The sequence below is a fragment of the Stylophora pistillata genome, chromosome 8, assembly GCF_964205215.1.
Source record: "Stylophora pistillata chromosome 8, jaStyPist1.2, whole genome shotgun sequence".
In the NCBI taxonomy this organism is placed as follows: Eukaryota; Metazoa; Cnidaria; class Anthozoa; order Scleractinia; family Pocilloporidae; genus Stylophora; species Stylophora pistillata.
The window spans coordinates 32000172-32011960 of NC_142526.1; the positions used below are offsets into that span (position 1 = coordinate 32000172).

At 38.0% G+C, this 11789-nt stretch overlaps 1 protein-coding gene and 1 pseudogene across 2 annotated transcripts in view; both read left to right on the plus strand.

The window, feature by feature from the left end:
- Nucleotides 1–1895, plus strand: part of LOC148725877 (52 kDa repressor of the inhibitor of the protein kinase-like) — a 6381-nt pseudogene extending 4486 nt beyond the window's left edge. The window contains exon 1 of the transcript XR_015990836.1: nt 1–1895. This exon is cut by the window's left edge and continues 4486 nt beyond it. The product of XR_015990836.1 is annotated as a 52 kDa repressor of the inhibitor of the protein kinase-like (transcript).
- Nucleotides 1896–7266: 5371 nt separating this feature from the next.
- LOC111329891 (uncharacterized) lies at nt 7267–10235 on the plus strand. Its single transcript, XM_022934657.2, has one exon. It carries the CDS (start codon nt 7988–7990, stop codon nt 8852–8854), a length of 867 nt encoding a protein of 288 aa, XP_022790392.2. The 5' UTR covers nt 7267–7987; the 3' UTR covers nt 8855–10235.
- Nucleotides 10236–11789: the final 1554 nt, after the last annotated feature.

Sequence of the window (11789 nt, forward strand, 5' to 3'; positions counted from 1 at the left end):
AAGCTACTCAGAACCTTTTCGACAAAGAAGAAGTTCTATTGTGTTAACTCCTGCTGTCTTGAGTGAATATGCTCGTGGAGGTGAAGACGCAGCAATGTTCAAAAGACAATATGAACAGGCTTACTACAATGTTTACGGCTCGCATATTCCTCAAAACAACGTTGCAGCGTTGGACATGGCTATTCCTTGGAGCGATCAAACCGTTTATTCCAGGTACAGTTCAGATCCGCGACTCAATGCGTTGGGCTTCTTTGATGTCCCAAGGAGATCTTTTTCTCGTTGTTCTCAGTTGAATTAAAATTTGACAGTGTTCATTATAGCGGCTGCCCCGAACGTATCTTAAATTCTTGTTATGGACAGTGGAAATTCACCGATTGAAGGCGATCAGAGGCCTGTATGCTCTTGAAAATAATGCAAAAATTGCTGATGGGAACTATTAGAATTTTCGTTTGTTTCAGTTTTACAATGACTTCAAGATATATTTATGAGCGGAAGATAAGTAGAGAGACATGTTTATGACTTGATTCTCAGCTGCAGAGAACTTTCTTTGAGTTTGCAGAGTTAGAAAGCTTTTTTTCTGTCTTCAAAACATCCTTCATCTTTTACTACTAGAGCTTTGCCGAAAATTCGTGTCAATGTATTATAAACTGCTGAGTATATTTCTATTGTTCTCACTGCTAAATGCTAATTTTAAAGTTGAACACATTTCCCAGAATTTTATCTACATTTAAGATCCTAAATAGAATACTTAGCATTTGAGTTTTAGAACTTACTCTATCTGCAAAATTAATGATCTGATGGCAAAATTTAATAAAAAAAAATTCCAAAAGTTCGGTTAAGTAAATTTAGAAACACCGTTTATTCCAGAAGGTTCATTCTTTGATTATGAGTCACTATGCAAAAATGAAAACTGAAAAACTGACATGTCTATTTTGTTCGAAATCATGAGCAAGATTCATGAAAATTTAACTTATGTTTTCACCTCTCACTTTTCAAGCATTGTTCTTAAACCGAAAACTTTCCTTAGCAACGTCACAAACCACCTTAATTTTATTTCAGATTGTTGAAAACTGAAACAGTAAGGGATAACATACATGAATGGCTAAGGAGATGAAACAACGGCAGGTCTTGAGTTTGATCAAATCCTTTGACGTTGACTAAGTTTGAGTTTTTAAGCTTGATTTTTGAAATATTTTCTCTTTGCATTTTGGCACGTTGATACCGACGGTGCGTTATAACTGAGGAAAAGTTCTGGGCTTTTGATGGTTTGTAAACCCCGAGGCTTTGTTACCCTGGAAAAATGCCATTTGGAAAATAAGAATACAGATAAATCTAGATTTATGCAGTCTTTAAAAGACTGCATAAACTGATATAAACAGTTTACCAGCGTTACATAACAATGTAGCTACTTATCGACCGAAAAGACTCGTTACGGGATTATTATTTTTTAATTTATAGCTGTCAGCCGTATCTGGTCCGTGACAAGAAAGAAAAAATATTCCGCCAACTCTGCTAGCGTAGTACATTTTTTAACGTGGTTTTAATCGTTGGAACTGATTTCAAAACAAAGATCGTAACCAGGCGAACATGAACAACTCATGGTCTCTTTTGGAAACATATTGGAATACTAATGATGACAACTAATTACACAAGCTAAAAATACCCTACGGTCTCTTGAAACGTGTTGCATAAATTCATTATCCAAATGGGGGTTTTTTCCCGCAAGAAGTCGTCACTACAATTAATAAAACCCAGGCTGACGATAAAAATATTTTAGATTTGAGCAAGTAATTCATAAAATGTATTAAACATCTTGTACTACAGTTCAACTTCCGAACTACTGCAGTATGCTTATAACCCCGACAGAATAATCCAATAAACTTCAAACAAAAGGCCCCAGTTTTCAAAGCAGTAATTGTCAGGGAAAAAGTCAGGGGAAAAAAGGATTCATACCGCTTCGTTAGATTCAATCGATCGACCTTTAGTATTGATCAAGATGGAGGTTTCTTTCTAATTCGTGCACTTCTAATTTCCGTTTGACATAGCAAATAGTTCCTGACAAATTTTGCACAAACACTGAAATATTAATTTTCGCTCTCAGTGAATATGTAATAAGCACGTCCGTTTATAAACATGAAAAACATCATTCGTTAGTTTTTCGAAATTGCCTCTGCTTTTTCACTGGCATCAGAAAAGGAGCTTTGGAGAACGAGAAGAGGTGTGATTCATTGCGCAAAAGGATTAAAATGAAAAGCGGGGATAACTTAACTCGAAGTGTTATTACTTCGACTTAACTAAAACTGCCTTTCGCTGAGGTGGTCTTACTTCGTGTAACTGTTTACTCGTTTAATATTTTGACTCTCTGAAAAGATAATCGCCGCTGCTAAAAAGGAACTTAGCATGATCTCTGAAGGTTGAACGTAAGCCTGGGATAATGTTATGGTTTTTCTAACACGTTCAATCATTCTGTCTAATTGTAAACTCCTTTAAATGATTATTGGCAGCGTTTGTGAGCTTGAGTTGGAACATGCATTCAAAACTGGCTTCGCACACTTTCAATTTAGTTTCAACGAAGGAAAAATCCGGCAAGGTTCAACTTGGTCTAATTAAAGAAAAGACAAAACAAAACGGGATTAGTAATCGGCGATGAGTGTTTGTAGAGCAGCGAAGAAAGCGATTAACAATATTTTGATCAAATCTTCTATCGTGCCCTTCGTTGGTGGCTGTTGCAAAAGTCAAGTTCTGGCACGCAGGAACATCACTGCAAGTCACGAGATGAACAACTGGCTGTCACGATTGCTTTTGTACTGTATCACTTTTGTCTTATTTTTTGGAGCAGAGTTCAGTGTACGTCCGCTGCATTATTTTCATCAATGCTTCATCAAGAGATGGCTTCTTTCAACTTGAATTCAAACGGCCGGGATTAAAGACATTTCTCGTTGGTCCGTCGGTTTTTTTCGATGATCGATCGATGCTATAGTTGCTTTGTTTTTGTTTGAGATATGAACGGGCAGAAATAATACAGCACTTGAACTTAAACTTCAAAGCAGCGGGTGAAACTAATGTAAAAAAAAAGAAAATACACAAAACAAAAGACAAAAGTATCCATCAACGGCAGCTTTACGTCACTCGAGTTTTTTGAATCAGTCGAATTAATGCACATACTTATACACATTGTTTACAGAAACAGCAAGATACAGTATCACGTGTGGATATGACAAGAACAAAATCACTTGTGGATTTTAATTAGTTACACATGAGGGCGGTTTTCAGGGGCGTTTTTTTTTTTTTCACGTTCTGCCGGAATGTTCAAACCTCCTACGCTTCCGCTTAAAATCTGTTGCGGAAATCGTTGATGTGTTATACTTGGTTTAGCTTCGAAGACTTCCATATTTTAAAAATGCACAGGATGTAAGTTGAAACTGTTGCATTTGAACCCACCAGGAGGAAGAACCACATCTAGGCGGGGGCGAGCTTTTCTTTCACTCGACTTTGACCACCAACAGGAATGAGTTACATTTGCACAGATTATGAGCAATCTATATATTTTCCCAGTCTGCTGGGCGCTGAGAAATTAAACACTCAAAATTGGAAAAATATTCTTGATGTACGACTCAGGGCTAGTGGAACGAAGAGAATTTCTTATATAATAATTTTTTTTTTTTTTTTTTTTTTTTTTCATGCGTCAGTTCTGCCCGCAGTTTTGTATCTTAATTTAGAAGAAACATCAAAATAAGTCATGCTGTCAGATATTCTGTCCAAAAATAGCGGGAACATGCAGCAGTATATTGTTGTACACGGTGTTTCACATTTCATTTACTCGATAGCCGAAGAATGTAATCTTTCGCGACAGTTATCATTATGATCAAAGATTTTGAATGACACTTGTATGCCAATGAAGAATAATATTCATACAGCAAGTCACCATGTTTGTGTTCAAATTGTAATATTTATATCCCAAATGCAATATATATACTCAAACTGCGATAAGCATAGCTAAATAACAATATTTCTCCTTCTAATTCCAGCGACACGTTTTCATCTTATCTGATTTAACAGATTGAAAAAACATTTTAACACATCTTGTTTCGCAAATATTGCTCGATACAGCTTCCCTTTTTAAAAAGATCTCATGTAAATCTACCCGTCGTGTCCCTTATCTTGCGTGCACCTCTGAATACGTGGAAACATAAATGAAGATGGTGCCAAACAGGAGTGCCTCAGAAGAAGAACGGAGACTAGTCCATCCACAAAAGCAAAGATTTTTTGAAGCCCAGAGACGGGTCAATATCACTCTTATCGCTTAAGTATCGCACTTTAGTTGTTTAAAATACTTTAACAATTTAGACGTGGCAAATCGGTATGTAAATATCACTCCTGGTCAATTCAATCCCATCTTACAAGCAAACTGTACGAGATAATGTGGTAAATAAAAATACGAGCGACCATGTATAAGTTGTTTAAAACAAAACCGACCTCGAGGTTTGTGGGAGAATGCACTCGGGTGTACACAGCCTATGTGATCAGTTTATTAGGACCGGTTGGGGCTTGCCATCTTGTTGAATTTGCGTAAGCGCGGCTAGAGACCGAAAAACGAAGATTCTACAAGTTTACACAGAATGTGACGTTTAAGATCGGAAATAGTTTCAAGACATGATGTCAATCCTGAATTGTATGAAGCTGTCGCAACAACGTGTTCCTCGTCTAGTTTCAGGTAACAGCTAAATCGAAACGAGGGTGGTAAATATTGCGTGTTGGTTAGCTACTCTGCCCTGATGTCGCAACGATGGTGGCCAAGTATTAAGAGTAACAACTTGTCAGTGGTCGTTTTGAAATAAGTCACCACATCATTGACAAAAAATATTAAACTTCAGCTCTGGTGCTTGAACTGAGATGTTTTTAACTCAACCCAAGTGGAGAGTTCAAGAAAGAACCAAGGGATTTTACAAAATGTTAGTTAATGCACAGTATTAAATGCAATGTCGGCCCCTATGACATTTGCTTTTTCGTACATCCATACAAGGCTTTTGAAAACACTTTTAACATGTTAATCTGTTGAAGTAGGCTAAAAATAAAAGCTAAAAATACCACAGGGTGGAGAGCTAAAGAACTAATTCCGCTTCCGTTTAAGAGCTCTGTGGGCGTCTAAAAGTCTTCCTCCGCCGTTTTCTAGGTTCACATTTCATTCCGTGATCTGTTGTAATGCACTGGGTAAGGGCCATGAAGTGGGCTTTCACAGTGAAAAGTGAGTTTGGCATTCGTTCAAAGCTACGCTGAGGGATGGAAAAACAACAACAGAATATATTCTTTCAAAAGAAGGTTGAAATGCTCAAGATACATATATTTGTAGAAACAGATGTCTTAATTTTTTTTTAATTAACTCCGCAATTAATCCAACTGGAACCTCCTCTGCAACCCACATGATTATCACGGACATCGATTCATGTCTGCCAGGGCAGAACTTACCCAACCATTACCATTTTAAGTCACTTCAGTAAAATACCTTTAATTATATTATCAGACTATATTGCAGTGAAAACCGACAGAGTTCGACTCTTTTTGAGCTCAAGTTAAAGCAGTCTATTTCAGGGCAGGAACTGCTTACCTGCCGGCACGTATTCCATTTTCTATTTTGTTTTGCGGGCGTAAAGATGTAACTCGCACTGTCAAACACTGAAGGAAATAATAGCCCCAAAAATATGAAAAAGAATAAAAGCACTGATCCGTATAGGGTTGCGAAAAAGTGTCCGTTTTGCCTTTGGACCTTTATCGTGAGCTCGAAATAAACGAACTTAAGTAGACGTTCTAGTTACACAAAATTAACTGACAAGCGAACAAGTTTCAAGTATTCAGGTATGCCTATCATTGAGATTTTACGGCTACAGGTGATGGCTAAAATTTAAAAGTTCTAATTTCAAGTCTTTGCTTGAGAACATCGGAACAATGTGTAACTTTGTGGTTTCAAGTGAAAATACTAAAAGAAGAACGGTATCAGCCGTTAACCGTCGCCCAACTTGTCATGTAATCGACCTCAGCAACCTTAGCAAATGCAACCGCTGAAACAACTGAAAGTTAAACAATACATGAAATTCATACCAGCAACTGAATGACACCTTTGTTAGATGAAAAAGTGAAAAGGTGTTTAAAAAAAAAATAAAACCCATTTAGCCAGCTGTTGCGCATTATTAAAATTTAAAAAGAAAAAGGAAAAGAGATAATCTCTTGATGCATATACATAGCAACAATTTCATACCAACTTCAAACCACATCAAAGATAGTGCACTCAAATGGAATGAAAATATGGCTTTATTTTATCCGCGGAGTTTTCTTTTTCCGTTTCTACCCAACTCAGTGATTGAAGAGTTAAGTGTATTTTTTTGTTTTTTTTTTTTGTTTTTTTGTTTTTTTTTTTAATACAGGCGTCTGAGCGGCGGAGTGGACCGTAACGAGAGGTCGTTGCAATCACCGCATTAATGACTGCTTCCTTTCTAAGACAGAATATTCCGAGAGGTTCCACTATAATCACTTTTACTCTTTGCTTTCGTCGAGCTATCGCTTTTTTTTTTTTTTTCTTTTTTTTTTTTGCTTGTAGGCTCTCTTGGTGCCTTGGAGTCGCATGCAGACAATATTTCTTAAATTAACACTTTCCCAATGTTCAAAACAACATTCAATTGCTTTTATAGTAATTTTGGTGTGGAAAAATTGAATACTAAAAGATTAGTCTTTAAAAACCTTTAGCATTTTAATAGTGATAATTAAGTTTTATGTTGTGACAAAGTGATGAGGCTTTTAGACTTAACGCCTATTTGTTGCGTTCGTCTCATTATTTCTTATTTCATTCAGTTTTCGTTCGTTAAGTGAATTTTTGACTAGAAATTTCTCTCAAACATTTATTACTTGCACATTTTGCATCTGAAAGAAGCTGATAAAAAATCCTGGTTTCCCTGTGCGAAATGATTTCGGAGGCTCACCAATCTTCATTTCTTCTTAATCTGATTCTGAATTTCTACTCAGCATCTTCATTGGCTCGTGACAGAAAATCATTAACAGCCGTGATTGGTTAAGTCCGCTTATATCGATTACTTTTACCCCGATACGCGAAAAAGTAATCGTTACATGGTCTAAATTAAAGACAAAACGATATTTAATCAGAAACTGTTATCGATATATATTTCACTGCTGAGCTCTTCTTTCATAAAGCAACAGGAACTTAGCGATTTTTTCTTTCAAAAGCTGTCAAATCTCTAAGATCAAAAAGGACGGCGGTTTTAAGGTGATAATGAGTTTGTATAATTTCTCCGATTTGGTAAGTTTTTCATTACATAAAACTGTTTGTTGACTTAAAAAATAAACTAAATTAAAAAAGACAAGCCGTATTTTTAGTCAAACCGCTCTCTTTGATACCGTTGTTTGAATGTTAAGCACTCCAGCCATGGCTCTGTTTTGTAAGCAGAAAATTTTCGGGGCTTAAAGTCTTTACCACTTAATTAAGTCAAAAGACATCTCACCCAACAGAATAAAAAGCTTCCGAGAGTTAAAATCGTCATTTTTATCTTGAGCAGAACTGGAAACGGCACGTCAAGCTAATCCCTATTTACAACTCAAAACGATGGCCCTTCCTGTTCAAATATTCGTTCAATTACCCGGTTACTAAAGAGAATTTTCGGGCTCTAAATTATTTTGTGTATGCTAAAAAGCGGTTAAACTTCACCGTCTCAACTTTAAAATAAGAGAGAAATTCATAAAGCTCTTTATTCTTTCCGCGCCGGGTCTCGCAAAGGCAGACTTGTTAATTGTTTCCACCAAGTGACATGTCTTATCATAAACATAATTTATTTTTGTGCAGGTGTGCACTCCGAAAAAAAAGTTTCCTTGCTTAAACTGAAGGGAATTTGCATAATTTCCATCTCCGCACGAAACAAACCGCAGAGACCAACTTTCGCGCGATTATTGAGTAGCACTGACTCCACCGTTAGCCCGCGAAACCATGGCATATCAAAGAACTGAATACGCAGACAAAACAATGTTTATGAACTCAATGGCGGACAGAAAACTGAAGATTCAACTCGACTCCATTGATTACCACAGGGAATCAATTGGCAAGGAGATAGATCGCGAAAAGAAGAAAATTCAAAAAGAGCTCGCCGACGCGGAAAACATGATGAGGAATCGACTGAGTCTTCCAGATGCGTCATCGCCGGGCGACGGAGCCAAAAAACTTAGCCCTCGGTTTCCGCGACGGTATAGCACTCCGCAAGTTTTGTTATCTGCTTCCGTGTCTCCCCGTAATTCTTCCGACCTTGATAAACGCTCTCCGGCGGCTGTTAGGAAGAGGATTTCTTCCGAGGGAACAACGGACGTCGATTTGACAGAACGTACATTGATAAGTCCCACACGTCCGCTCAGTCCAACAGCTTTCTTACTCCCGCCGCTCAGTCAACCGAGGAGGCAGTCTTTACCGCCTATAGGCGCTGGGGGATCTCTAGTTGCTGCTGATACATCTAAACTCACTGGAGAAGCGCTTTCAGGAAGCCTACCAGGGACGCGCAGAGGAAGCTGTACCGCTGGGAATAAATCTTCGCGAGCATCTCTTTCACCGACCTCGCTGAGCCCGAGGTCATCGCCAAGAAAAGGTAGTGCAGCTAATGAAAGTGAACTTGAAGGGGTTGCTAGTAAAGTCAACCGGTTTTTGCAAAGAATGGAGTTGAGTAAACAAGAAGAAACGTCTTCTAGCATTGACAACAAAGAAGAAGATTTACCATGTGAAAAAGAAGGTGAAACTGAATACATTCACCCTTTGAGTGACCGGACTGTGAAAACAGCATCGGCTTTTCAGCCTTCTAACTTTGAATAACACATTGTCAATTTTTTAAGCACTTGGAAGTCAACGAAGCTTTGTAAATATACGACAAACTCGCCCTGCTATATGTTAAAATGAATTGTTGTTGTGCTAAATATCATTTACAAAGATATCTGGATTTCATTATCAAAAAGTGAGTGCGGAAAACTTTATTTGAAGTCTGCAGCAAATTTTATTAAAGGTGGGTTGAAATAAACGGATTGAACTGAATTAAAATAATGACAGAAAATATTACGAAAGTCAGCCGCGTAAATGGATACATCTCAGAAATGGTTTCTAACTTAACATAAAAGAAATGCGTTTTAAAAGATTAATGGAGCGGCTGTCCTAGACAACCGAAGAGCTCTCTCTTCAAAATATGATATCAGTCCACAAATACAAATTCGTTTGTCAGCTAAGAAAAAATGAAGCGAGTATTACTAAGCGGAAGAAAAAGTGAGGTGCAATTTTAATTGCATCTTTCACCTAGTTACATAACAGGAGACATGGGTTATGAACGATTTCTGGTTTGATTTCCTGGGTAAAGTTAACGAGCTGTTTATCAAGTATAATCTTGCGGTACCCAGCTCCCCAATGAGGTAACGCAGACAACAAACCACTTGCCATGTTAAGAACAAGATGAAAGTTCATATCAACGCAATGGATGTCGGCGTTAATCGTCCTGCAAGTCGCAATTAGGGACAATTATTCCTGGAACAAGTAAACGTTTAGATGGAGTGAGATAAAATAGACTTCGATCAAAAATTATGAAGATGAAAATATAAACGAAATCAGAAGGGTGCTATTAGAAAAGTAAGCTAATGTCACGAAAAAAACACCATCCTCACCGAGATACTCGTCACCCAAATAGGCTTTCCTTTTCGAACATTAGGAACCTCTTGAAATGAAATCAATTTCCATTTGGAGCAAAAGAAACCTGTTGTGAGTAATCAAAGAGCAATGACATCTGCTTGAATGGAAGATCTTCCACGTCATACTTATTTCACAATAAATCTGTTTTTTTTTTTTTGTTCAAAGTCCTCCCCTGGATCGATTTCAGTAAGGGTTCCAAGGTTTTCCCGGAGATTTCTCTTGTACCGTACGTTTCTTCAATATTGTTGTTCTTGTTTTAATGAAAATATTATCGCAAGGTTTTGACAACAGGAAGTCAATTCAAATCTCATTGGTCGATATGTAATAACAAAAATACCCACGGGGAATTCTAAAAGGAAGAGAAAAATAGAATGATTAGACAGAGTGGCAAGAACAGAGGCGAGTCCTTCTGCGTGTGACGTGTTGTGTAACATGTTATTGCATCAATGATTTCAGGTATCTAACGAAACGTAGTTTTTCGTCTTGAACCATACGCTTTGAATAGAAGATACTTTCGTCTGTGTTTCTGTTCTTTCCCGTTTTGATACACTAATTTAAGTCCAGAAGTAAGTTTCACCTAGTAGGGTGGATCCCTACATGATAAATTGATTGTGTTGCTCAACTTAAGAACTTCCTTTACTCTGTTTACACAGGAAAATGATCATCGCCATTTCAAACCCTTCTTTCATAAAAGTGATTACCGTGCTAACTCTCCTTGCAATATAAAACCCAAATAGGTGACCAGAAAATACCAATTTATTATCTAGAGGTAGCCTTGTCTACTTAGTAAAAGGTTGCGTAGGAGTGAAAAAGAAATGAGAGGTTTGGGTCGCGTCTCGTCTCTCAACGACCCGACCCAAATTTCCCTCCTTTTCGCTCGGCCACTGCCTTCGCGCCGTTTTACAATTTCGCTCTGTTTTCTGAAACAAGTTAACTAGAGTGTTTCCTTCACACGAAATAAGATCTCTTGTTTAATCTGTTTAGAAATGTGTAGAAACAAGAAGGGGGAACTGCTAGCACAGTATTTATGGCTAAAATGTTTAAATAATATTTGTGACTTCAAGATCTTAAAGTGTTTCAAAACTGAAAAAAAAATCTTAGGTAATTACAACAGCCAATCAGATGTAGGAAAAATATCACGAACAGCCAATGAAAACTACAGGTATGATACGAAAACTACTTTAACTGCTGTATGACTTAAGTGACCAAGTTGCAATTGGTTATAGACTTGAATCTAGTGGTTAGTTTGCACGAGGTTTCAGACCGTTTGAAAATGAATCAAATTAATTTAAAAAATAGCCTGCAGTGCAGGCGGATTTTGGCGAGGCGAGTGGATATTCTCATCGGTTGTTCAGGCCGCCATCTTGAATTATAAAAACAGTGAAGAGTTGGGGCGAGGTAAAAAGTTTACCCAGCTAGTGGGAGGGAGAGAGAAAAATTGGGGAAGGGGGAGGGGGAGGCTTTTCTTCCCCGTCCCCCCACCCACTCCGACATTCTCGCCCCAATTCTCCCGGTCTGCAGCGAATCCAACATGGCGGCTAAACACTCGAAAGATGAAAACCACCAAAACTGCCTGCACTGCAGGCTATTTAAAACATAGGCATGCTACGCATGCAGGAGTTATTTTTTTGGATGCGTAGGTGGAAATTGGACACTATATAACTGATGTTGGTGTCTGAATAATTGTTGGCAAAAATAAACTGCATTGGTACAACGCTTCCTGCAGTCCCCTCCACAGCCCTAATTTGAACTTGTCACGCAACGCTATCTCTCTCTCCAACATTGCATGACGAGACTAAACAACAACCTGCTCGTAGGTTAAAATTGTGCTTATTGCCGTTCCTTCGTCAGAGACAAAGTCCTAGCTATTATTCTGACCATTAAGGGCCAGAATCAGAAATTCTGTTTGGTTTTTCCTGTACAAGAAAATGCACAATAGCGTGCAGTTTTTAATTAGCGTAAAGTAATGTGGTGGCATATCCAGGGAACGAGGTTGAGTTTTGGCATCGAGTGTCAGTCAGATTTGAAGTACTGGCCGCGCTTCAACGATAAGCTTGTTACAGTTTATACTCATCTT